At 37.3% G+C, this 26,070-nt stretch overlaps 1 protein-coding gene across 23 annotated transcripts in view; it reads left to right on the top strand.

Moving 5' to 3' along the window:
- TENM3 (teneurin transmembrane protein 3) overlaps nucleotides 1-26,070 on the top strand; it is a 615,036-nt gene that overhangs the window by 437,946 nt on the left and 151,020 nt on the right. For 12 of the 23 annotated variants that reach the window (XM_054824425.1, XM_054824434.1, XM_054824430.1 and 9 more), the window contains one exon: nucleotides 5,234-5,443. The exons of the other annotated variants lie outside the window; for them this stretch is intronic. In XM_054824425.1, coding sequence (XP_054680400.1) covers nucleotides 5,234-5,443 — 210 coding nt within the window. The remainder of the gene's footprint in view (nucleotides 1-5,233; nucleotides 5,444-26,070) is intronic. 23 annotated transcript variants of the gene reach the window in all.

The raw sequence follows: 26,070 nt of genomic DNA, 5'->3' as shown, positions 1-26,070 counted from the left end.
GGAGGGTATAGGTGCCCTATTTAACAAGAGTGTGTTACAGCTTTCAGCACGCTGGGAAGTCCTAGAACAGATTGCAAAGATTCATCTCAGCTTGATTCAGAAGGGGCTACAAGTGTCCTTCTGCCTGTTTGAAAGTGTTTTGGGTTCTAATTAATTTAGCCAGAAGACACGTTATTTCTGACCTTCACAAACCGCTGCCTGTCTGATCCCAGTTTTAAAAGATCCCATTAACTGTTTTATTAAAAAGAAAAAAAGCAGCCTGTCTTTTCCTGTTGTGAGGAGCAAAATACAAAATGCATATATATAGCTACTGTTGGTGAGCCATTATATGTATAACATATTTTTCCACAGTATGTGGTACGGTTTGGGGTTTATATGACATAATAGTGACATTTAAAATAACATGAGATCTTCGTTTCCATGAACTCACCAGCCAAAATCCCATTAAGTAAAGAAGGGAGATAGCTACCTTGCAATTTGTCATTTAATAGCATTTTCTTACTGGCATCGAAGTCAGTAAGTACTCTTTACCACTAACTTCAAAATAAGACTTTCCCCCTCTGTCTTTGAGATGCAGATAGAGGAATTTTTTTCTTCCATCTCTGACAAGGGCTGCCAAGACTGTGAAAGGAAAAATGCACTGTTCTGCCGCAGCTAAACAGCCTAAACAGAGCTGTCTACTCTTGTATTGCCTTAAGCAGCCATCAGAAGTTGTATGTAAGAGTTAGGTGTAGGATTTATGCATCCTGATTGAGATGAAAATAATGGCCCTTCAAATTTTTATAGTGAAATTACTTTTGCAAAGTATGTAACTCACAATAGATCTTATGCAAAGTGAATTGATAGTGCCAGCTTTTAAGAAAACAAAAAGTTTAGCATTAAAACAAAAGTTTAGCATTAAGTTCATGAAGCAACAAAGACTTTCCTGAACTAAAACATAATCTTAAGAATATGTAAATTTGTAATTATGAAAGAAAATAAACAAGGGGTTTTTTTCTTGTTGGTATAATATTGCCATCAAAATGAATCTGTTGTAAGAGTTTGGATCCGTTGGGGAGTTTTCGTGTGTGTATTTTAAGCCTCTACAGAGACTTTCTGGGTCATCTATTTCAGCCCGCCCACCCTACAACAGCAGGAGATCATTACCACTGCTCCTCTTCCATCCTACTTTTCTCCTAAGTGCCATGTTCCAAAAGTGTCCAATACTATTTTCTCTAAAATACATCTAATGAAGATGCAGCGTGTAATTCATCTATGCACCTCATTGGTGTTGAAGCAAAGTGCTTCTTTAGCATGTGATGACAGATAAAAGATGAAAGCTGAGCAGTTGTTGGATTCGTTCTTCATAATACGATATAAATAAGCTTAAGTGCTGCTAATGGCTTTTGTTCAAGGGAAGGGGTGTAGGCGACCTGTACGCGACCATAAGCTGTGGGTTGTGGCTGGGTGGAGCATCCCTGAGGCTCTGGGGGTGAAGGCACAGCTCTGCCCTGCACTGGCCCTAGCCCTTCCCGCGCTCTGCGGTAACACTATCACTTCCCAGTGTTAGGCAGCAGCAATTGCCAGAGGCTCGGCCTTAGACTTATTTAAGCCTTAATATACCTAATATAGAAAGTCCCACACATTCCTATGCCTTCCATTACTACCAGTCCATTGATGGCAGTCTTCCCCATTGTTTATTTGCCGTTTTTTATGGGTTGCCCTTATCGTACTTGTCCCTTTCAGCTTTTCCATATGTGACATCAGTTCTGCTTCCAACTTCTATTTTATACCATCTTATAGATCAGCGCTGATCTTTGCACAGAACAATACAATTTTTAACATAATTACCTTGTGCATATGTATTTAATGTGTCCATTATTAGCTCAGGTGTATTTCTTCGTTAACATTCCTCTTACAACCAATTTACTTTGAGTTTTACTTTCTTTGGGGACTCATTGCCTTATCAAATTTATTCACATCTTCACATATTACTATATTGAGTCTGTTCCTACTGGAGTTTGTCTATACTTGCTGCAAATCATCTTTGCATTTTCATGTGAGATAATTTTTTTTCTGAAGTACATAAAGATAATTGAAAGTCGTGTATTTTCTATTATGAAAATGCCAACAAATTAAAGTGTGTTTATCCTCATACCTAACCTAAAAGATGATATTTAAGTACTCTAAAGCCCAGTGTGTACTTTCTCATGAAAAATAGCATGCTATCTTGTATCAAAGGTACATAGTGAAAACAAGAACATTTGCATTTTTTAAAGTATGGGCAAGAAAGTCAAAGCAGGACAAGAGAAATTTTTGCTAGGTGTGTACCAAAAGAAGCAGAACAGGAGGGGAAAATCAGTATTTGTATTTTTGTGGGTTTCCTTAGAATGAAATATTCTTTGCATCATTGTGTGCCTCCAAGCTGTATGGGAAAAGTGTTATAATCAGTATAATTGGCTGTTGTCATACTTAATAATTTTTGTGACTTATAAATATGTTAGTTAAAACTTCAATGAGAGATATTACAAAATATTTTTAAATGCTTTTCATTCCATGTAAAAAAAAAAAAAATGGAGAGGAGTATGCACATCATTTACGATCCCTCTTTCTAGTGTGTTAAGTATTTTTTTTTTCTTAACACGTAGCTTATTCTATAAATGGCAGTATAGATAGCTATCTGTCTTTTCACTTGGAATCAAAGAAGAACTTGCTGCAGAAATCTGCCAGTGCTGGATGAAGTCATACAGAAACATACATCCCAGCTGGTTGGCCTAGGGTTCTTCTGAAGAATTGGCTCATATTATAACCAGCTCCCTTTTCTCTGCAGGCCATGTAACTTTGTGACAAGAAAGACCTGCCTGCCAGAATTAGTTTTATTTATAAAAATCAAATCACTGAAGTTGCCTAATTTCCTGGTGGTGTTACAGCCCTAATCACCTGATTTTTACAGTAACAGAAATCCAGCCCCACTGAGTGTAGTAGTGGGAGCTTTGCTACTAGCCCCTTGCTTCCAGCCCGCACCTGACACATGGTGTTTTCTGAACTGAGAAACTGGGTAAGCCGGAACACGCAAGTGATGCTCTTTCCAGATGGCTGCTCATCAGTGCTATGCAGTGTCAACTAGCCATGTAACACTGAGACAATTAATAAATTTGGATAAATGAAGGAATTTACAAAATAATTAAGGGACCTTGGACATGACACATTTTCAGGCAATAGGATATTTTGTATGATTACGGTTTCTGTAATCAAGGCTCTGTTGTGTATGAAAGTTAATGAGTGTAAATTGAGAAGGAGAGAGGAAGCATATTGAGAACAGTCTTGTGCATAAGCTCCATAGGTATTACTGAGATGCTGATTTGCTTCAGACAGTATACATCTGGAACACATTACTATAGCTCTCCTCTCTAGTCAGAGAAGTCCAAAGCAAGTAAAGGAGATTTTTCCCAACTGAAAAAAATTAAAATCATAGAGATAATTTATATTTTGGAAAAAAAAAACCAAAACACAAAAACACCACAACCCACTGTTAACTATTGATGTTATTCAAAAATGAAATATAATGGCTATCAAAATTGGTTTGGGTACATCATAAATAATGCATTAAATACTCCATCAACAAATAACCACAAATCCAGGTTACTGAAGCAAGCAAAGTAAGAAACCAAGGTGTAGCAAGAAAATCTGGTGGCACTTTATCTTGAACTTAAAAATGAACCCATCCTTATTATTTCCCTGGCTATAAACCTTGGGTTTCACACAGGAGTTACTTGAGTAATAGCAAGTGCTCACTTTGCTGCCAGAACCAAACCTGAGTCTTAAAATTGGTGATAATATATATTATGCTGTTCACTACAAGTTTGAGAAGAGGTAAATGACGTGAAAGAATGAAGCAAACAGTTTGTGGTGAGGCTGTCATGGGTTTCTTTCCAGGGAAACCAGTTGGCTAGGACTTAGCAACATATTTTAGAGATCTTCAGGATAGTATGTGATGGAATAAACTGAATATGAAAGCAAAAAAAAAAAAAAAAAAAAATTTAAAAATCAGCATGACTCTAGCAGTGTACAAGGGAGATGAAGGGAAGGTAATTCAAGCTATTGGTACCAATATGATTTATTATATTAAATACAACATTGAGAGGTGCTGCACCTCTCCAGCATAACTGTGCTACTGAGTACTATAAAAACAAATCATTACATGATGAAAAAAACCACCATCTTTTTCTTTAATTTAAATTTAGATTCATAGTTATGAATGGTATCCATGCAGGTTAATCTAATTTTTTTTAACATACAGTATGTAATAAAACTGCTTCATTTTCTGGTACAATTCCCCACTTATAGGCAGCATAATACTTATGAATAAAGTAGTCCAGCAGTCTTACTCTCACAGAGTGAGATCTGTGCTGACTAAATGCTATAAAGAACGAATATATTCACAGGGTAAATTAGGTAACTTTCTCTGCTGCTTACTGGGTTTAATTATTGTTTTGTTAAAGGACTAAATGCATTGTTATGATATCCTAAAGCTTTATTTAAATCTGGCTTCCTTCATGATGCCTTTATGATACTTTCAAGATGTAGAAATGGGATGTAGTCATTGTGTATGCGTGTTTTAAAACAACTTGTGGAGATAGATTCAAGTTTGACAGATGAAAGTTTTTAATAGGTTTTAAATTGTATATGTATCTGAGAAACACTGCACAAAACTTAAATTCCTGTCAGAATAACTCATATGACTGAAATTTAGGGCTGAGTTTCCCTGTATGTCTGAGCTTGGAAAACTGTTCCTGTTTCTTTTGCTTATCTGTATTACTTTCTTCCATAAGTAGATTTTAGACAGGAGTTTCCCACTAAAAGAAGCAGCCCTTTATTTGGCCATATATTTCAGTACTTTTTTTCGCTTAAAAGCTTGAAAAATAGAAAAGACTGTATTTTCCAAATGGTTGTACAACAAATGTTTCACTTCAGTTGGCACCTGTTCCTCTGTCATTCTGTGTTGCAGACACATTGGAATTCCAAGTAGTGCTAGACACTGTCCATTGAAATAGCAAGTCATGGCATTTTGTTATGTTTTCTAGAGCACTTAAACCAGTTTATTACATGCAATTATCATATTTTCTTTGTCCATCTCTTATTATTGTTTGAAGTAGACTACTCACCTTTCAATGATGCAAAAAATAAAATGATTTGTTGTTTATGTGATATCTTGACCCATATTTTAAATTTTTTTTTTTATTTTTTTTCATAGGTCCTCCCATGCCATCCTCCTCATCTAGTCCATCAGTTACTGAACATTTACACTCCCCTCCTCCATCACCCAATCTCCATGACAACCAGAGGTGGTTATTAAGTAATAATGCCAGCCAGCCAGTTCAGGACTCTGATACAGATGAGGACTATACTGCCAGCTCATATCTAGTACAGACCGGTACTGTTTCAGTGTCTGTCCCAGGTCATGGTAAGAAGAGGACACTTTGTCCAGAGTTTGAATACCCTTTTATTTTCCATCCTCTTACAAAATTGCCTAATAAAAGCTATCAAAATTACTTTCTATTTTAAAGTGATTTTCCTTTAAATGTCACAAATGATGTTTTTACTTTACTGTAGGATAAGCAAGAGTAGAAAGTAACTTCTAATATATAAAAGCTCATTTATTTTAAAATGAAATACTTTTATGAAGCAGTAGCCATTAATGATTTATTATGTAATGTAATTTGTAGCAAGTGACTAGTCTTTAGTTGTACTTTTTAAAGGGTAGGCTGAAGTTTGTTAACCTGTCATGATGTTTAGCTTCAGAATAATGTAAAAGTTATTTTTTACTACCTTACCAAGTTCAGCAGGTTCCAGCCATTCTTTTCATTTCCCTGGGGCAGGAGAATGGGATTTGTACATTTGGATAGGGCACTCTAGATTGAGGAAAGAGATCTAGAGGGAGAGAGCTGTGTGGTCAGATCAGGCAACGGTGGCTCCTGAGATGTTTGTTTCCATGTTTCTCGTCCTCCCAAGCAGTATGAGTAACCAACAGGAGTGACATGTACTTAAAGCACCAGTACCCCCGTATACATCATGCCATAAGAAATCACATTTTTACTTTTTTTTTTTTAAGGAAAAAAAATAGCCACAGAGTTCCATTTTTGTTGTATGATTGAACAGATTTTCTTGAGGTAGGCAGACTGGAAGAACAGTTTGTGAATTCACAGCCCTTCCCCAGTAGATCAGCAAAGCTTGGAACAAGCCTCTTCATTTTCTCAGAACCCTTTCTGTCTTTTGATTGTCAGGAACTCTCCTACAGATGAACCACTAGAGGGGGTTTGAAGAAATATTTTCCTGCAGATTGCATATCAGTTGGTTGGACAGAATTATTTTGCAGAGCAAAACCACTAGCTTTGAGCTTCTCTTCCTAGCTTTGAGTGCAACTTTGATGTCGTGTCTAAAAGGCCAAGCTGCTAAGAGCAGTTGTGTTTGTGAATTTGACAACACTTTCTTTTTTCTTTTTTTTTTTTTTGCCATGTTAGGGGCTTGGATTAAGATCATTAAAATTAACAATCATAACTTTATTTTTGCATGTTCAACTTGTTCAATCCTTAATCTGTGAAGAACTCCAAAAAACAGTAATATGTTGTCATAATCAGGGTATGTTGTGAACATGTCTTCTTTCCTTTATGTCTAGGAATGTGAAATTTGTTAGAAAATGTATGCATTATCCAAAAGGTAGGCTGGTCTAGTTCAATAAGTCAATACATTTAGATTACTGTATCCACCAGCCCTTCCTCTACAAATGAAAAATGCAAAAGCAAGAGAAAGCTGCTAAAAATTTTGAATAATTGGAATTAACTCCTTACACCTCCTACCCTCTTAGGAAGCTATTACCATTCCTCTAGGTTTTAGCATTTTGCTGCTTCTGAAATTTTCAACAATTGCGTGCCAGTCTGAGTTGGCCAACCTTGAGGAATGTTCCTTAACCCCTTTCACTCCAGACTAGCCAAAATAATTTCAGCTGGTCCCATGGCAAGTCAAGTCTTGGCCTTTTAGCAGGACAAAATAAGGGAGTTTTTGATAACAAGCAGGGCAGCAGTTAACACCGTGGTGTATTTTGAGCGAGTTGTTCTTGGTAAGACTTTTGCTAAGCAGAAGGGAAACCCAGCATACTCTGTAAGTGCATGTTCATTTTCCCCTTCCCTCTCTTCCCACTGTGTTCATGTCTCCTCTGTCCGCAGACGTCTGAGATTCACCCCTTCAGTGTGTATGTGCAAGAGGAGTGCTTGTAGTTTCTGCTTCCTGCTGTCAAAGAATTAAATCAATTATATATATGTACTCATAATCTAGTCATGCTGGCAGTCATATAATGCAGTTAATGCTCTTTCTCTTTCTCCACAAGATTAGACCTGTTTTTAGAAGTGCTTCAACATACAGATAACAGATAGAAGTGCTAACCACAGATAGAGTATTTGTGGTTGCCATAGTTTAAGTGGGGTTTGTTTGCTTTTCTGCTGGACAAGATGAAGACCATAGGTGTTCTGGTAGTGGGCTGCCATCCTGGCGGTCAGCTGCAGGGTCAGGGTTGGCATTACTTGAAGAAAGGATGCTTCCTTCCAGCACATATATGAATACTACTGGGAATACCTACTTGATTTGCTTCTGGTTGGTTTCTCATATCTTATACTGCTGGCCTATTGATGGGGAAAAGATACGTTCTTTGTAAAACAGGCAAGAAAGAAATCATTAGCTTAATTATGAAATTCCAAAGTTAGATGATACAACTTTGTTCTACTCGATGATTTGCATTGCTGTGTAGCTTTTTTACCAGTATGTAGATCTCTCCAAATCTACCCTAGAAAGTAAATATCATTTAATCTTGGTCTTAGGTACAGTCTTATTTAAGAATTGTATTTCTTCAGCTAAAATGGTAGGTAATACAGCATGTGTGGCACTTTCACAGAAGCAAGTTTTTGTGGGTGGTTTTTTTTCCACCAGTTGTCTTTTAATTCATTCAGATGCAGAAGAAGATTTCCATGCTATCTAATGTTAACAGGTACAAAATAACTCCAGTGCCATATTCTGCCTGACTTTGTCCAATGTTTATATTGGCAGTGGTGGGGGGTGACTTTTGAGGCATTTAGGATAAAAAAGGTACTGACTGAAAATAATTATATTATTGAACAGTTTACAGTTATATTGACTTTATGTGAATAGCAAGTTACATTACCCTCTCTTCAGTCTATGCAAACATCTGTCTGTTTTCTTTTAGTCTGAGTTCATTTGATCAATGTAGTTTATTTGATCAACTCCCTCAAAATTTAAAGGATCTGATTATGTATTTAGAATGATATTGATCTAAGCCTTTGAGTTTGATTAGTTTGTTTTGTTGAACAATGGGAATTAGCTTTCATTTGAGGAATTAGCTAAAAGAGAAGTGAGAATTACTAAAATCAGTTATCAAATGTTTACCACATGAGAAGAAAAGGAGGTAGTGCTAGTAACTTTAAAATTCAGATCAAGTGATGACTGTTGAGGAAAGTTTGCTAGGAATCATTTCCTTTCTCTAAAAGCAGTGTGTTAATAGCTTGTAAAATTCAGGAGCAGATAAATTTTAGGATTGTCAGTCATAACAGTGTTCCTTTACATAGCATCTCCAATTCATTCTACTTGTTCTCCACAGAACAGCTCAGTATAATGATTCTCTTCTGCCAGTCATCCTATTTGTCTACTGATTTCAGATCAATTTACTAGTTTTACTGTTTTTAGAAAGAAGAGCAAACTGGTTTATAAGAAACAGCGTCATCTGAATATGTCTGCAGGGAAGAGGAACAGTTGTTTAAGCGAGAGGGAGAGTGAACTAGGAGCTGGGAGAAGAGGATTCTTGAATGTGACTGAGGTGGAGAGAGTTTCTTTATGTAATACAGTGTGCTTATAAACAATAGAAGTCATGTAAAGTTTGTATTTAAGCATCTTGATAAGCTTCTTAATCTTTTCCCCTAAAATTATAGATTAGTCAGAATTTGGAGGTAAATTTATTGAAATTGCTAGTAGCTTATCTTTCAACACAGGCATGTATTATAATGAGAAATACACTGCTAAATTCTTAGTTTAAGCAGAGACTATGAAGAAAAGATGTAGTTAAACATTAATGCTTACTACTGACAATGGAGATGAAGAGTAAATTAGAGATTCAAATTTGAGGGTTTTTACCTTGAAACACTATGGCAGAACCATCAAATGCAAAATAGAGAAAGATGTATTCACAGCAGCATTTGTACAGTGTATTTGAATATTTAAGTTGTACAAGGTTCTCATGTTTCTTAATAACAGTTAGTGGTGATAGTTCATCTGATGTGAAGATCTGAAACAAATTTCAGTATAATATAAAATGCTTTTAAGTTGTCCTTGATCAAGGATCTGCCAGGTGATGCACAATAAAAAAGATTTTGCTCCAGCCACATGGGAATTACAGATTGATGGGCTTTTCAGTTCAAAATGGCTAAGCTTTCCTGCAAAGAGAAAAAATTTGGAAATCTAGAGCACAACCTTGAATATTAATTTCTGAAAGAGGAAAAAATAATCTAATAAGGCTGGTTGAATGATAACATACAAGAACTCTTCATATTTAGAGATCTTATTGTAGGACATCTCGCTCTACAGACACCAAATGTTCTGTGGCATAATTCTCCTATAAACATGATTTGAGGACTTTAGTTCATGATGACTCATTGCAATTTGGTGGGAGAGGTTACACAAAAGTAGCTGTCATACAGAAATGATTGCTGTTTTATCATACCACAATGTCAAGAAGCCAAAGTCGCAACCTTCTGCTTTTGTACAAGCACCTGAGAGCATACAGGCCAAATGCTCAGGAGTGGCAGCAGTAATGACCAGATGCAACACATGTACAAAGCACAGGTGTAAATTGTGTTTGTTTCTTTTTTTTTTGTTGTTACAACTCAGACTTTCCCTCCAACTATGATTTCATTTTTCTGCCTAGATACCTCAATTAGTGAATAAGCTCCATAACTAAGCAATCTGCCATTTCCTTTTCTCCCCACTTCTGCCTTTTCCTGCCCACCAGAAGCATGGAATTCAAGTGTGAATGGCAGTATGCACAGGGATTTGTGTTAAAAGTTAGTGGAAGAGACAAGTGACTTTAAGGCATCTTTCCCTCCTTTGCAGCTCTTGCACTTGCTCCTGTGAGTGTAGGAAGAGAACAACATGATTTCCCCCTTCATACCCCACTGGCTTGTGAGAAGGTTGGAAGTAACCTGTGAATATTGAAAAGACCCACAGCAAATTAAGTCAGTCCTGGCCACCATCTTGGAAGTACCTCATGTAACCCCAGCCCTTATTCCATCCCTGCTGTGCCATACTTTAGTTCTGATTATTGGGGAACAAAAGGACGGGGAGGGAGAAGTGCTAGAGGAGAAGGAAACACAGACATGGTGTGAGATTGAATGCTTAAAAGCGGTTTGGGCTTTTTTTGGTGAACTGTAAATTTGCTTTTTTTTCTCTCCATCGTTCTGAGAACTGACAATCCATCCAAATTCCATGGAAACTCTGTGGTATCCACACCCCTTATTTTCATTGTCATTTTACACATTGTCTAATGAGATTTTTATTTTTTTATCTCATCTCATAATTTATGATAAACTAAATTTTGTTATTGTTGTATCAGTACATACAATTTGTCTTCAGGTCTGACACTGGTCCTAAGACATGTTACTTGAAAAATGGATTCAGACCTGTTTGGTTTGAAATACTCTGTGACAATAAATTAAGAATAATAGTTGAAACTAGGAGGAGTTGTGTTAAAGAACATCATGGGGTTATGCTGTAATCTTGGTTTTATTTAACATCATCATTAGTTATATGGATGAAGAAGTAAAAATGGCACTAATAAAATTTCCTAATTATACTAAATAGTGAGAGTTCTGAGTGCCAACTGAGGACAAAATGTTAATAGAAAAGGACAAGGAAAGATCATTAATTGTATGGCCAGAAACTAATAAAGTTAAATTAAAACTGAAAAATGTAAGCTGATTTGAGATGCAGAATATTCAAGAAAAATCTGAGGAGAAGCAGTAATAGAGAATTTTAATCAGACATAAATCTGCAACATGGTCTGAGTAAGAAGTACAGCTTGAGCTGGTTACACAAATACATCAGCAAAGAGGGAATCATAGATATAGCATCAATGGAATATAATTTTTCAATTTGGGCTTATTGCTTTTTCAAAGTTCCTGTCAAATTCTCTTATTGCTTCTAGAATTATTGCTATTCATTCTACTGTTTGGATATATTTGGATGAAAACAATTAGGAGGCTAGAGGTTTAATATATGGGAATAGGTAAGAGAATAAAACTTTGACTCAGTACATGACCTAAGCACTAATTAAGTGTTGACAAAGGGAAACCAGTAACCCAAGATGGAATGGAGCATGTTGTATACCATGCAGAGATACAATTAAAAGCAATAGGATGAAAGTGAGGAAAGGAAAGATTAGGTACATTATCAGGAAAAACTATCTAACAGTGAACTATATTAAGATATCTAAGTCTATCCCAAGGGAGGTGACAGAAGCTCTGTTCCCTTGTAACATGAAATTACAATAAATAAAAACATTAGTCATACTGCTGAGAACAAACCTGCATTCGCTTAGGAGAAGGTGGACTGAGGTAACCTCCTTCTAGTAATACCTGCGTGTATTTCAAATCAGGTATACGTGAGTTTGTAGTTTATAACAGATTATCATACTAAGTGCATTTCATTAGCAGTGTGCACGTTGCAATGCATCATTTGTTTAAACATAGCAGAAAACTATGATTTGTCCTGTAGCCCAGACTTCACTCTGAAATTGCCCATACCTTCCACAAAAAATCATTTGCAAAACAGACACTTTCCCTTCCTGCTTGGTGGGCCATTTATATCCTGCAGAATTACAAAATAAGGTTGCGTTTTCTGAATGAAAACTGCCAGTGTCTTCTGGGCATGTGTGTACTCATGTAAATATTTTGTAAGCAAAAATGTTTGATAACCATAAATTCAAAATGCCCATGATGCTGAATAGAGGTATTAGACAAGCTTTCTGTAAATATGGATAAGTTCATGCTATAAAAATATGTGCTGAGTTTTTTCTGAGGCCTGAGACTGTTACGTTTCAGCCACTGTGTAGCAGTGCTTGCAGGCTTCCTCCTTAGCTACAGAAGCACTTAATCTCTTACAGTCAAAAATCAGACAATGCAGGGCAGCCAATATCCTTTAGGTAGAGATCGACAAATTTATCTGTTCCACATGCTTGGGGCAAATATAGTTGCTTTAAAACCTTAAAAATTGTGTCTTGAATGCTAGCCAATTTATTTTTGATCCCTTTTTGATATTTGATTTCAATTTCATGAATCTGTCTTTTTATCCTCTTTGGTTTTTAAGCCAAACTTCTGTCAACATTGTTCCCTTAATGTACAAAAATGTACATTTGTTCAGTTTAATTAAGCATTCAGTCTGTTTGCCAGGAGCAAATTACAGTTCCCCAATCTCACCCTCACCCCTCCAAAATCAAATTTTGCAAAGTGGTGGGCAATTAGTTCTCATATTTGGTTGTTGTAAGTAATGTTTTTCTCTTAAAGATTTTTGTAGTTTTCAATCTCTGTTACTTAATAGAAGAGCCAAGACCAATTATTTCTCCTCAGATTGTGGCCTTCGTAGCCTTCAAAGAACAGTCTCCCCCACACCTCCTGTATCATTAGCTGCAAAATATCTTTCCAAAGATGATTTCGGCCTCTTCACAAATCAAAGGATTCAGAGTGACAAATTATCCATCTTGAATGCATGCCAGATGGGACAACCTGCCAACTGTGTATCGTACTGCGGATATGATCTGATGTAGAGACATTTCCCCCCCTTCCTCCCTTCCCCATTGAAAATTATATTACAAAAAATGGAAGTTAAGAAAATCTGTGAAGATAAATTGATTCTGAAACAGTGAAATATAAAAGCAGAATATAGTTTTATTGAAGGAAGAAAGCTGCATCCGAAAGTCAGATCGGTTAAACCAAACAAACATGTACCTGGCAGTATAGATGAACATGAGAGTTGAAAATGCATCCCTTCCCTGCTTGCTAGTGCTTGCACACACATCGTTTCCTTTGACTAGCTTGATTACAGAACAGACATTCCTAATTGCAAGATAAGGAGCTTGAATTTAAATTCTGTCGCAGTCACGGAAGAACCCTGAAGTCACATTCAGGAATGAGGATGTACTGCTCTTGTGGGGAAAAGTAGGCTCTAACAAATTTATGGTAGACGTTAATTTATAATACAGACGGTAAAAGGAGAAGGAAACAGTCACATAGAGAGCTTATTTTCGTTATAAATTGCAAAGCTGAGGCATTGACCAAGCTGCTGCTTAGGCTGACTTCCAGAGGTGCAAACGGTGTGCAAGCGCACAGCAAATAACTTGTGTCAGGTCAGGATCAGCCGCAAGTGTCTTGCATCATCACATTAAATTGTTATTTATGGTTTTTCATTATTTCAGGGAAAGGTCTAATATTTTTAACTCTGTACCACAATACAAATATCTTTTTTAAAAAGCCTTATTTAGGGTGAGAGCACTGAAGGTCTTAAACGTGCTCCCATTTGTTCATTGCTCAGTGCCAACAGCCTGAACTTACAGTTTACAAGCCCTTCTTACCAGCTCTAATGCTCACCAAGCCTTGATAACTTTGAGAATACCAAAGTTCTTCCAGAAACAGAGCGAGTCGAAGGTTGTGATGTTTTGATAAAATCTTGTTTGGTTAGGGGGGTTTTTTTTACCTTCTGGTTTCTTAGTCTTTAGGCTACTCTCATTGGGGGTTGTTTTTTACTAGGAGAAAAAAAAAGTCATTTTTTTTTCCCAGCTGTGAAAGCTTGGTGAGTCATTTTTTGTTTGTTTTAGCTGAATTAAAATTAGTTATGCAGTCATGCTCATTGTAAGGAGCTGGTGCTTTGGAGAGCACCAAACGTCTATGAGCTTGGTACGAAGTATATAAATTTAGTAAGGATAACATGCACTGTCCTGTCCTATTGATTGCGGAGAAGTTCTTTGGGGCTGAGTCTTTTTAGTTACCGTTGAGGAGAGAGCTGTGCAAATACATAACATACTTAATTTATTCCTTAGCTCTGCTGAATGCTGACAATTGCTAGGGCCTGATTCTGCACTTCTGAGGAAAGCCAGGTTGCTGCTTACAGGGGTCAAGTCATTGTAATGCAACTGTAAACAGGTTTTATTCTATAGTGTTGCAAAAGTCACTGTAGCAAAAAAAAAAAATAGAGCATTTGACAAAAATAAAAAATCTGATTTGTTCTCGTTGGCTTTTGGCTTCCACTTGCACTCTTCTGGCTAGCTGTAAGTTGGAGGACGATGTTTTAGTGCTTCAAACATGCTGCTCACTGGAAGTGAACAGGACTCTTGCAAATTCTCCTGGCAGATGCCTGTCACAGTCTTTCATAGGAGAAATACTGAGGATTTTGCTCTTGAGTCACTAAGCAAAAAATAAATAAAGCATCGGATGGTTGTGAAAACAGAGCTTACCTTAAAGTTGCTTTGAAAAGTAAAAGGCTAAACATTTGGCACCTTTAATTTAACATCTCTTATCTCTTTAAATGTTATCAATGATTTTAAAAACTTCAGGGCTACACTGAAAGCATAATTTCTCTGCTCTTATACCTCATACACAAAAGGCTTCTCCATTTAGTATCTTTCTGTGTCTGGACGTAACATTGACATGAATTTCTTTGTCACTAACCCATTAGGAGTACACAGGAGTAGTAACCCTGCTTTTTAAGGATGCAGAGATCTGACTAGAAGGCACATCAGCCTTCCTCTCTCATGCAAGGCCAGGGATTCCTATTGTCAGATGCAGTGGGCATGAAAGCAGCAATTTTACAGCACAAAAACTCCAATAACATTTACTGCGGTTGGCTGAGATTGCAATGCACACAGGCACTGCTCAGTCTTGGTTGCTTAAGCACCAGCTTCCCTTGGCTTTTTGCCAGGCTGGGTGCTCCAAAGAGACAAGTCCTTTAAGGGGAAAGAGTTTTCCTTGTAACTTGCTGTGGGGTAAACAGACCATTCAGGCATAGTTTATTGCATTACATACTTGACTATGCATACTGGAATGTAGCAAAGTAATTGGTAGAATTATTTTAATCGTTAGAATTCATAGGTATGAGAGATGTTCTCTGAGCCAGGAGGAAAAAAAAATTTATGTTTCTGTCTGCTAAGTTGCTGATCATTTATTACAAACGACTAAAAATATTCTCTCCATGGGAATTCTGTATGTTTACACTAGTATCCCTGCTACGGTTACAGAAAACTGAATTAATTTGCCTCTTTATTGCTATTCTTCTCTTGAAGATAAATCCTATAACAGTTAGCAGCAAGTTACAGTGTAAAACAGCAGTTCTGTGTATGTAAAAGGATACTTTGTTGTCACAAAAAAAACCCCTCTCAATTTGGAAATACTGTAAGTGCAGGGTACTTGGAAATGAAAAGGAAGTCAGTTACTGTAAATTCTGCCATTAGTTCTGCTCATCTTTGCATTGCTACATACTCTGTTTTGCGGCAGTCAGCAGTAAAGTTATCCCATCATTGCCGTAACCTGGAGACTCTGCATGAAATATTCTCTTAAATATTATTTTACGTGTATTTCTTAAAGCTTTAATTTAACACTGCAGTACCTATTCAAACAACATGTAACGGGATTTATTTGTACAAAAACATGTTATGATAGCTAAATATACGGAAGGCTGATTTGGCTATCACTGGGTACAAAACATCAGCTGCTGCTGTTTGATTCTTCTAGTTCATTCAGAAAGCTTCAAGAAGGGTAAAACCTTCCCTTGGTTTTGTTGCTAGTAGTTGGTGTAAGGGGACTTGTTGTTCTGTTCATTCTTAAATCCAAGGACCGCAAGGGGTTTTTTTGTCCTTTCTTTTTCCTCAGTGGTGTCCTCCAGTGTGTTCAGGAAAAGTTTAAAATACTGTCTGTGGTATTTCTTGAGTCTCTGGGTTACTTTCTGGTAGCTTGTCCTCTATTGAGCGGTGAAAAGGCAAGAACCCTTCTCTCTGTGTGCACCAGCATTGAAAATGCTTCAGAAAGCAAGTGAAGCACTTCTAATGAATTGCGCTTTTGATTCTTTGAATCTGCACAGCAACTCCATCAGGTTTTTACAGCTGTACTCTTGCTGTAATTGCTACTGGGATGAGATGCACAACATGGGGTTTTGGAGCTAAGTACTTACATTGTTTTACAGGCCAAAAGTATATAGCATAGTGGGAGCAACAGACTTCATGAAATTCACACTTGTATATCTTCGTGTTCTTCACCCACTTCTGACGTGCTGCTGATTTACCAGCAGGCACTCTGGGTGGGGGTGATAAAAATGGAAAAGCTGAAAGATACAGTTTCTTAAAACAGTGGTATATTAGTAAAGAAGTTGCTTGTGATTAGGAACATGTGATAAGTGTCCAAAGATCTATTTTTCATTAACTTAAAAGTAATTTTTACTGGTAGTAAAAATTAGAAAGAAGCACTTCACCATTTTAATATTCTTGACATCAGAATATAAAATAATGCTCATATAAAAAGTATCCACTGATAGAAACAATAATTGGTCCCTTGTAAGCTGCAATTTCCAAATTCTTTAGATCTTATGTGTCTCCAGGTATGCATCATTTTTGGCATATTTACCTGGCTAATTCAAAGATAATACTTCATTCTCAAGTCTTTATGATGCATTTTTCAAGACAGATAAAGTTGTTACTTATGCCCTGTAATGTATACTTCTCAAAATTCACTGCAGTATTTTTCTTCAGATGCCCTTCTTGATCTACTTCCTCAAGGCCTTTAATCAGTGGCTTGTAATATGGAATAGTTTTCTGTTTGTTTGCAGTTTTGTGTGAATAACTCAAAATTATTGGCATCAGAGTGCTCCACAGCATCGCGTGTTGATCTCTTCCGCACTTGAGTTGGATTATTTCTTATTTTAATCTAGTCTCCCGTTTAAAAGTCTTTGTTGTCTCCCCTAGTTGTAGTGAATTCTGGCTACTGTGTGCCTAAGCCAGTAAACCCAAAGGCAGAAAGGGAGGATGGGTTAGATATTTTTAAAACTCCTTTCCAGCTTCCAGAAAGCCCTCTAGAATAAACTGCTTTGCAAGCCTTCTGGGAGAGTAGGCCCTGAGGGACATTCCTGGGCAGGGCGGAGGAATCAGCCAGTGTACTTGCATTTTTTTGATCCTGAAAGGGAAATTCTTCCCTCCCATATTAGAGTTATTTATATTGTTAGCTAGACATTAAAATGGTTAGTGTTGTAGAGAAAGACCAGCAGAATAATGGCTGAGTAAAACAGTACAGCTTGCCTAGGTTTATCCAGTTGCTTTATCATTAGTAATACTCAGATCAAAATTTCTGTTAAATAAATTTATTTGGAAATTCTTTTGATTCAATCTTGAACTTTGGATGCAGCTTTGCTTCATTACCATATAATTTTTTATGATCATGGCCACAACAAACCAGATTTCCCCCACACACTTTGTGTGTGGAAAATGCCTTAAGAGAATTAAAATGCAAGCTAGTAAAGAATAAAATGCTTAAACTTGAGCATTTTAACCATACATATCTAGAAGTACACGTGTTGTAGTACTAGTTCTGTGCTAGTTGGGAAGATGGGGAAGCCTCCGTATCCTTCATGCATGCTTTAGCAAAGTTGATGTTCTTGCAAGGTTTTCTGCCCCAAATTTAACCTGTTCTGTGGTAGCTTAAAGGAGCAGACATGACTATGAATTTTGCACCTGGAATTTTAAACTAGCAGATATTTAAGTATATATTTTGGAGTGATGGATAGGATGCTGCTTCCATTAAAAGTTCAAGAAATTTGAATGCAAAAAGAAAAACAAGAATGATTTAAAGATTTTTAGCTTTTGCTTGTGTGTGGTTAGTAGTATAGAATTTTTCTCTGACATTGATCCAGAAATAATAAAATGTGAATACTGAATTGTCTATAATCAATGCACTAACCTTTCATCTTAGTGATGATGGTTAGTGACTCGATTTACACCAGTGCAAATAAAGGCTTAAATCCTGGCAGAATCAAGCTGTAGTTACTGTATGCTTATGTTCTGGTTCCTGTTACTGTACTCCCAGGATTACAACAGAACTTAAAATGTATTTTTAAAAATGTGAGAAGTATACTGTCATGGTTACAAAGACTTGAACAATTCAACGGCATTTGCAGAAGGCCTTTGGGAAATGTCTTAAGAGTTATGAAGCATGGGAACCTGAGGATTCAGTGCTCTTTCGCTGCCTCATCAGTGCTGCTGTAGTTCTGTTTGGTTCCCTGGGAGATGTTGAGTAGCAAGGGAAAAAAATAGCAGGTCCAGTGTTTCCACCACTCAAAACCATGCTCTCTGCTGACATAAGAATTCAGACAGCTTCTTTGCCATGATTTCTGCCTCCAAGAGCAAAGCTGTGCTGCTGCTTTGTGGGTTAATAATCCTAAGATGGTGTTCTGTTTCCATTACACTGTCTGAATCTCTGGAGGGAAAGCAAGCTGTCTCTTGCCGTATCTGTCTGTTAATAGTTCCTATGAGATATGAGTGAAGCCAAATGGTGATGCATCAAAGCCTCTTAATTTTGAATCCATAGAAGGCACTAGAAAATTAGATCCCTTTTTCTTGGTGCATTCATTGTTTACCATAGTATGAATGATGGTTTCCATTGCTATGTTACTGTGGAGTGTCAGCAGGCATTGTAAGCGTGGTTCCCCCATGTGGAGAAGTAAATGAATGAATAATGGAGACTGCCACCCGCCACCCCATATCAATTTCTGGTGTTGTCAAATGCTCAGATCTCTCATGGAGAGATAGGCATGAATCCCCTATTCCACTAGGAGCGTATGCAACTGATTAAGGGACAGTTCTTTTCTGATGCCACCCCTCATCTTGGAAAAATAGGCAGGGAGATGTTCTTTCCAGGCTCTTTCTGAGCCTAACCACTGGTAGCCTTGAGGTAAAGCAGCAAAGAGGTAAGTAAGTGTAGATGAAAAAGCAGAGATTGTCCTGGACTCGTCAGCCCTTACCCTCCATCCCTGATGACTCATTTTTTTAATGCTCCTTAAGGCATCAGAAGTACCGAGGAATGCCATGTAGTCAAATGTATGATACAACAGACACAAATGGGCACGAGCCTTTTGCTCCCTGAAGTGATCTGTATGCATGGACGTGGTTTTTTTGCCTTTTCCTTCCCATTCTTTGGAGAGCTTTTGGGGTTTTTTTTTTTTTCCCTCTTGTTCCATCTTAGTTTTAATCCTTCTCATCCTTTAACTGTTCTCTTTTAATATTCTTCTTTCCCTCTTTTTGCTTTTTCTCCTTTGAAGGCTTCTTTTTCTTATTAAGTCATTTAACCTTTATTAGACCATACCATGCCACTCCATCCCACTTCCTACTTTCTCTTTCATCTTTTTTTTTCTTTTCTAATGGACTCTTTTCATATCATTCTCTCCTTGTTCAGGCTTCCTACCTCCCCTTCCTCATTCCCTTTGTTGTTCTCTCCATGGGACAGGTATATCTCATGAAAAGGTGCTTTGTTCAGAATGTATCTGCCTTGGGGCAACCATTTAATGAAAAAATCAGCTTTCCATCCCATGCTCCTATCCCTCGGAAGCCCTATGCAATAAATGCCAATTACAGTTTTACATAATTAAAATAACCATGTCATGTTTCTTTTTTAATATTAGTGTCTTCACATTAAAGGAATAGAATGCTATGCAGCGTGTATATTTTTCGAAACAATAAATAAAAATTATGCTTCTAATCCATATTGCAGCCTTCATTATCCAGAATGTTCTTTAACCCTTCTTTTCTGCTCTGAGAATATTCCAGTCATCTATATAAGGGTCAGCAAAACCACGAATGCTTATAAGAAGTCTAGCTCCTTTATAATTGGGGATGAAAACTAACATCCTGCCTGCTTCTGATCCCTCTTACGCTCTTGCGGCAGGAAAGCTGTTAGAAGGGATGAAAATTGATCAAAAAAACCTGGCAGACTTTTCTCTTGATGGCTGCTGTGGTTATTGCAGGAATTTGCAGTTGCAGAGAGGACAATGCAAGATAAGATATAGAAAAGTATCAATCGCAGGTGGTTTTAACAGTCAGGATAATCTTAACCTTTTGGGTGCTGGGCTACTTGTCCTGCCCCAGGGAACTGAGATATTCCTGGATACCTTAATATCCTTGTAAGAGGATTAAAAGCAGAAGTGAAGGACATGTTAGTACCGGTAATGGCACTAATTTCCCAAAATGTGATCACTTTTGCTATAGAGACTAGCTGATTTCAGACTTCTCAGTGAGATGCTCCCACTTAACCTGAAATGCCACAGTCTTTAATGTGTGAGTTTGATATCAAGTGGCTCTTTATGCTCACTGTGCAAAAGTTAACATCTCGATTTGTGCTTCCCCCAACCATTTTCTCCACCTCTTTTATTTCCACTTTATACAGTTTCCTATTCCTGCTCGTGCTTGTGCACAGTGTTGTGCACAAGGCTAGATTTTAAGTAGTTGAAGCTAACAATTGGTATAGAAATTAATATGGTTTAGAAGTAAAGATCTGTGTGTGTGTCCCCCTCAAATTTTGTTGATGTTATTAGATGATATTTTAAAAGTTAGATTTTTAACAGACAAAAGTCAAGTTTGGAATTGCTGATTTCTCTGAAGAGACTAATGATAGAAAGGAATTACTGAAAGCAGTTTGAGGAACTGTGTTCTCTGTAGTGTTTCATGCTCAGGTAGTCCCATTAGAGAAAGTATTTTTGTTCAAGAGGTGACAGGCAGTCGGCAAGTGGGACTTCAACAGCATCACTGTATGTGAAAGATTGCTTTTTGCATAAGTGGAAGAATCATAATATTAGAGTGGCATCAGAATATGATTGCCATGGCGGTGACACGTTCATGCCTGTGTGGGAGATGAATGATAAATTGATGGACAATGGATAAAAAGAGTTTAGGTGTGCTGGGAAAAAGAATCAGTGTTTTATCTAGTGCATGGAAGCTTTTACAAAGAATTACGCTGTGTAGACACAGACCACTGCCTAGGTGACTCTGAGATTGCAGGCAAGTGAGATAACACCTGAGTTCTCAAGTGGAGGAGCTACGTATCTCCTCAAAGAAAGCTCAGTAATTCTGCTCAGCATCTAATTCAATAGCTTTGCTCCCAGCACCTTAACTAGTCATCCAGCAGCATCCAAGTGGGCCTGACGTGCCTTCCCATCGGCTCCAAGGTGCTGCATGCCCTCCAAGCTGGAGTATGGCAGCCCTGCAAAGCAGCCCACTGGTTGTGCTGGTGGTTTCCAAAGGGCTTGAGTGGTCAGAAGGAATTAGCTAGCATCGTAACACAGGGCAGATGGCTGGCTGTGGCATAGATAACCAATCCCAGGATCTCTTCCAATGCTCTAGTAGTGTGGTTGGGAGGAACCAGTCTACTTTAAAGGAAAGAAAATATGGGCAGTATAGTTCTGAGGCACCCTGGAACATGGTCAGAAAAAAAAACCAAAACAGAATTGCTCTTTGAAGCAAATTGCAAAAACAGGGTAGCTGCTGTTTTTATGTCCTAGGACAGAAGTTCCTCTTGGGTGCCTTCTTCCTTCCCTTGTCAGTCTGTCTTCTCTTTTCTTTTTTTTTTTTTTTTAACATCCCTCAACATTCATTCTTGAGTGTTTTTTAGTTCTCTTGTATGCTAGTAGAAACATCTTTAACATGTCTGAGTGATTGTCTCTACACATCTGCCATTGTGCTTTGTTTTTTCCTTTCCCAGATGTTTGCATTTTTAAGGAATTTCATTGCCTAGAGGCTATTATTTCTCAAAAAAAAAAAAAAGGAGGGGAGTATTTAAGTTGCTTTTCTTAAGGCACAAGGAAAAAAGTTATAATTTTTTTTTTATCTCCTGTCATATTTTAGAAACTTGTTAGAATTTTGCTTGTGATTATATTATCAGTTTACCAGTCTTGTAATTTCTCAATCATATTTTTCAACCATATGTTCAGTATGTCATTATTACACGTATGGTGCAGTGAGATACTGTGTAATAGAACAATGTGAATTACCCAGGGTATACTAAGATTTGCAATCAATCACATAAAGAAATTTAAAAACAAAACAAAAAACCAGAGGGTTTCACATTTAGTATTATAATTGTTCAAATCTGTATACTCCTTTTTTTTAATTACAGATATTTTCTTTTATTGTTTTCTTACTCAGTATGTAGAAAGGAGACACGTGTCTGTAGAATAAACACCTTACAAGGAAGTAATGTCCATTCATTAATACAACACTGAACTGATTAATGAGACCAATATAATTTTGTATTTCAGAAGTAATAGCTTGAATTATTTTTGCCAAATTTTTCATATTTTATTGGCTGTTTATTTTCTATTACATTACTTTTCAGATTTATGGAAAGTTCTTGTAATTATCATATCCTTCATTTGATGCAATGAATATATTTTACTAGACAGCTTTATACATTCAGTGTTACATTTTCATTTTGCAGCTGAAGACCAATTTCCTAATTACGTTTATGCAAGTAGTTGGGTATTGAAGTTCTGGGTTTGTTCTTAGTGTTTTGAGGTCTTTTTCCAAGCTGCTGTGAATTTTGCAGTTACGTGTTAGGCATGTGCAATGCAGGATTAAGTCTACGATTTTACAAGTCACAAGTCTAAAACAAGCTCTCATTAGCTTCTCTTGTAGCTCTGAAGATTGCAACTTACCGTTGCACCTTATATCTGCAATTGAATTTTAAATAATAACTTTGAGTTCAATACCCAGTAGTTGTTAGTACAGAAGCAAAATGTTTGTGGAAGCTTTTCTAAACTGTTGATTGAAATTTTCATAGTACTTCTGTCCTGCTAAGACAAAGAGTAAGAAAAGAATACTCTTCTGCCTGGGGCTTTTGTGCTTGCATGTCATGGAGATAGGAGCTGTATACAAATTTAAGTTTGTGATTTATAGCCAGCACTTTGCTTTTTGTCTGAACTCAGTGATTTTAAAACATCATTGCAGGAGTCATTTTCCTCTTGCAAGTAATAAACATGCCACATACTTAAAAGACAAAGTGTGAGACATAGCTGTAATTGCTCAGTTTTGGTGCCAAGAATAAGTGGTTTGGAGAAAGCTTAGCACCCTTATCCCTAGGGAGATGTAAATTATCACAGGCAACACCAGACACGGTAACTTCTCACTTGAGTTCTAGTAAACAGCAAGGACATGTCACAAGTATAATAGATATTCATAAAGTAATATTAAAATGTACTTATTCTGACACATATTTATATTTTTATTAACAGTAATTTTGTATGCATATGCACAGATACCTAGAGTATAGTGCGAAGTATTCATATTCCGAGAGCTGTGACAGTGCTGCAAATATCAAAGACAACATGAATTATTCTTTTACTCTGTAAGAGTAGATGCCTTTCCTAGAGGCACATGCTTCTCAGTGTGTTCCTCTGTAAGGGCAAAAGAAATCATGGGTCAAGAGGGACATTCTTACTGTCATAGCAGTGAGACTGGACCTAGTAGCTTTCTTGAATATGCTTTCTTGAAGTTTGCTTTTCAAGTAAGTTTTTATTTGCTTGGTAATGATTTTTGTGTGCATGTTTCCCTGTCCCTGCCAAAAAACATAAGTAAAAACATGACAGATATAGTTAAGCTCAGTTCATAATGAAATGGCCTTAATCAACTGATAGACAATGAGGGTACTTTCTGGAGGTGGGATGGGAGAAACCCATCTGCATAGAAACTAGTCTGCCATTCCCTCTTGTTCTGTGTGCACAAATCAAAAGAAGACTCAAACCGCATCTTTCTGTTCAGTGTAAGTTGTTTCTGATCTTGAAGAGACACACACCAACTGGGGTTGACTTTTATGACATGTATACCAGTAACCAAAATTCCTCTGGTTCTGTGAGGAAGAGGAAACTATTAAAAAGCTGACTGAGAGCTCATTGAGACTGCTGGTATTAGTCAAAGACCTGACCGTTAAACATGTGAGCACTAACTCTAGGAGGAGTAGATCTAGCATCTTTGCCTATGTTCAGCAAAGATCTGTATCAAGTACAAATGCAATTTGGAATATCTGGAGAGTTTAGGAGGGGTTCACACATCCCGTTGTACACAAACCTGATGAGCTGACCAGCTGGGACTATGAAAACTGATGTGAGATTAGCTGTACGTGTAACTGTTACAGAAAACCACACTGACATGAGCAGCAGCACATCGGTCATCAAATTTCTTTCTTGGGATTTGCTAGAGAAGAAGCACCATCATCTCTCACTTCAGTATATGAGTCACTTATTTTGATGGCCCAAGCAAACGATTTTAATCTGTATTCTCATAGCATGAGGAATATTCAGTAGTGCCCCCATGGCCCATACTTGGGTGAGGATTGAATATAAATAGTCGTAAAGCAGGAATCATGCCTCTGGCAGATGTGATGTTTTTCTGCAACTTCATGTTTTGGAGACATGATAAACAATAATCAACTGGCATTTCCTTAAGCTACAAGAGTCCTACTGGAAAGGAACAATTGAGATTTATGTCAGGTCTCTGAGGTTGAATGAAGCATGGGGCCCAGGCTCATTGCAAGTGCCTTGCTTTTATATATTTTCCTACCAGTTTCACTGATCCCCCGGTTATTGTCAGAGCTAGTTAAGACCAGGACATGCTCATCCATGTAGTTGTCTGTTGGCTGACCGTAGACTTTTTGCAACCACAGCCAACTGGGTTCCAGAACAAGTATATCAGTCATTTTTCATGGGATGCAGGCTAAAGTTTCTTCTTGTGTCTAGACTTTCAGCATATTGAGGTCTGGCTGGTAGTTGGGTAGGTGTTTTGAAGATAAATTATTCCTTGCCTTTTTGAGAAGTCCTGTACAGTTGGAAAAAGGTTCTGAATCTAAACTGCTGAATGTGAAAATTCTTCAGATTTTCCACTTGTCTTTAAAGAAGAGCATATAATACATGTAGTGTGTCATGAAGAAGTCTATACTTACCGAAATTCATTAGAAGGTCTTCACTGAAACTTTACTGAGATCTGTACAATATTTTGGAATCTAGGATTGAAGTTTGTGCTGTTATGGAAGAATATTGTGATGCAAGCATCTTATTTTGTAACTGTTATGGCAAACTCTAAAATAACTGTTAGCCTCTCTTAAGTATCTCATTGGTATTTAGAAAATTTGAAAAGTATTCTTGAGGCTATCTACAAAGCCGAGATTTTACTTTTAAAGGTTCTAAAAATTAAAAGAGCAATTTGAGTCAATGATTATTATTAAATGGTACCAACTAAAAGAGGAAAACTTGGAACCAAAATGTACCTATTTAAGTATTCACACATACAGGGCTTTACACTGTTTTTATTGCCAGTTTAGGCTACACAATTAATCAGTGCTTCTGTTATCTTGATGATCCGTCTGCATGCTGTTGTAAATAGCTTACACTTGCTGGTGGAGTTGCTGACAGCTATTTAGACTTTCAGCTTTCAGAAATGCTACTAATTGTCCAAGTTTGTGGCTTCTAAAAGCATTTGCTTCTGAGGTAATTTTTGCAGCTAATGTACCTCAAAGTCGTCACTGTTTGTTTGTATTTATTTCCTTTAGATGTGTATTTCCAAAGTGTGAATCTTTCTAATAGATTTAATTCACCTGAGACTATAAAGTGACCCAGTAGCTTTTCCTGAAAATGTTACCTTGTTTGTGATGTGGGTTTATCTTTGTGGAAGACAGAACATTCTCCTGTAACGCTATGTGTAACCTGTGAAATCTCGCACCTTGGGGGAAGGATGTGCACGTGAAATTTTCACACACCTGCATGGAGCCCGGGAAATTGGGCTGCAGGGAGTTCTGCAGGGAACGGGCGGGATGGATTGCATGCGCTTCCCCACCCACAGGCTTCCTCTGTGGAAAAGCGAGGGAAACTTGACCCATGTCAGAAAAAAATCTGATATTCCGAATATCCTCTCTCATTCCCCACTTTGGCAGCAGTGTGGGGTTGCCCCTCAGCAGAACACAAAGCATCTCC

The sequence above is a fragment of the Grus americana genome, chromosome 4, assembly GCF_028858705.1.
Source record: "Grus americana isolate bGruAme1 chromosome 4, bGruAme1.mat, whole genome shotgun sequence".
NCBI classification, from domain to species: Eukaryota; Metazoa; Chordata; class Aves; order Gruiformes; family Gruidae; genus Grus; species Grus americana.
This window is presented reverse-complemented; position numbering and strand designations above follow the sequence as displayed.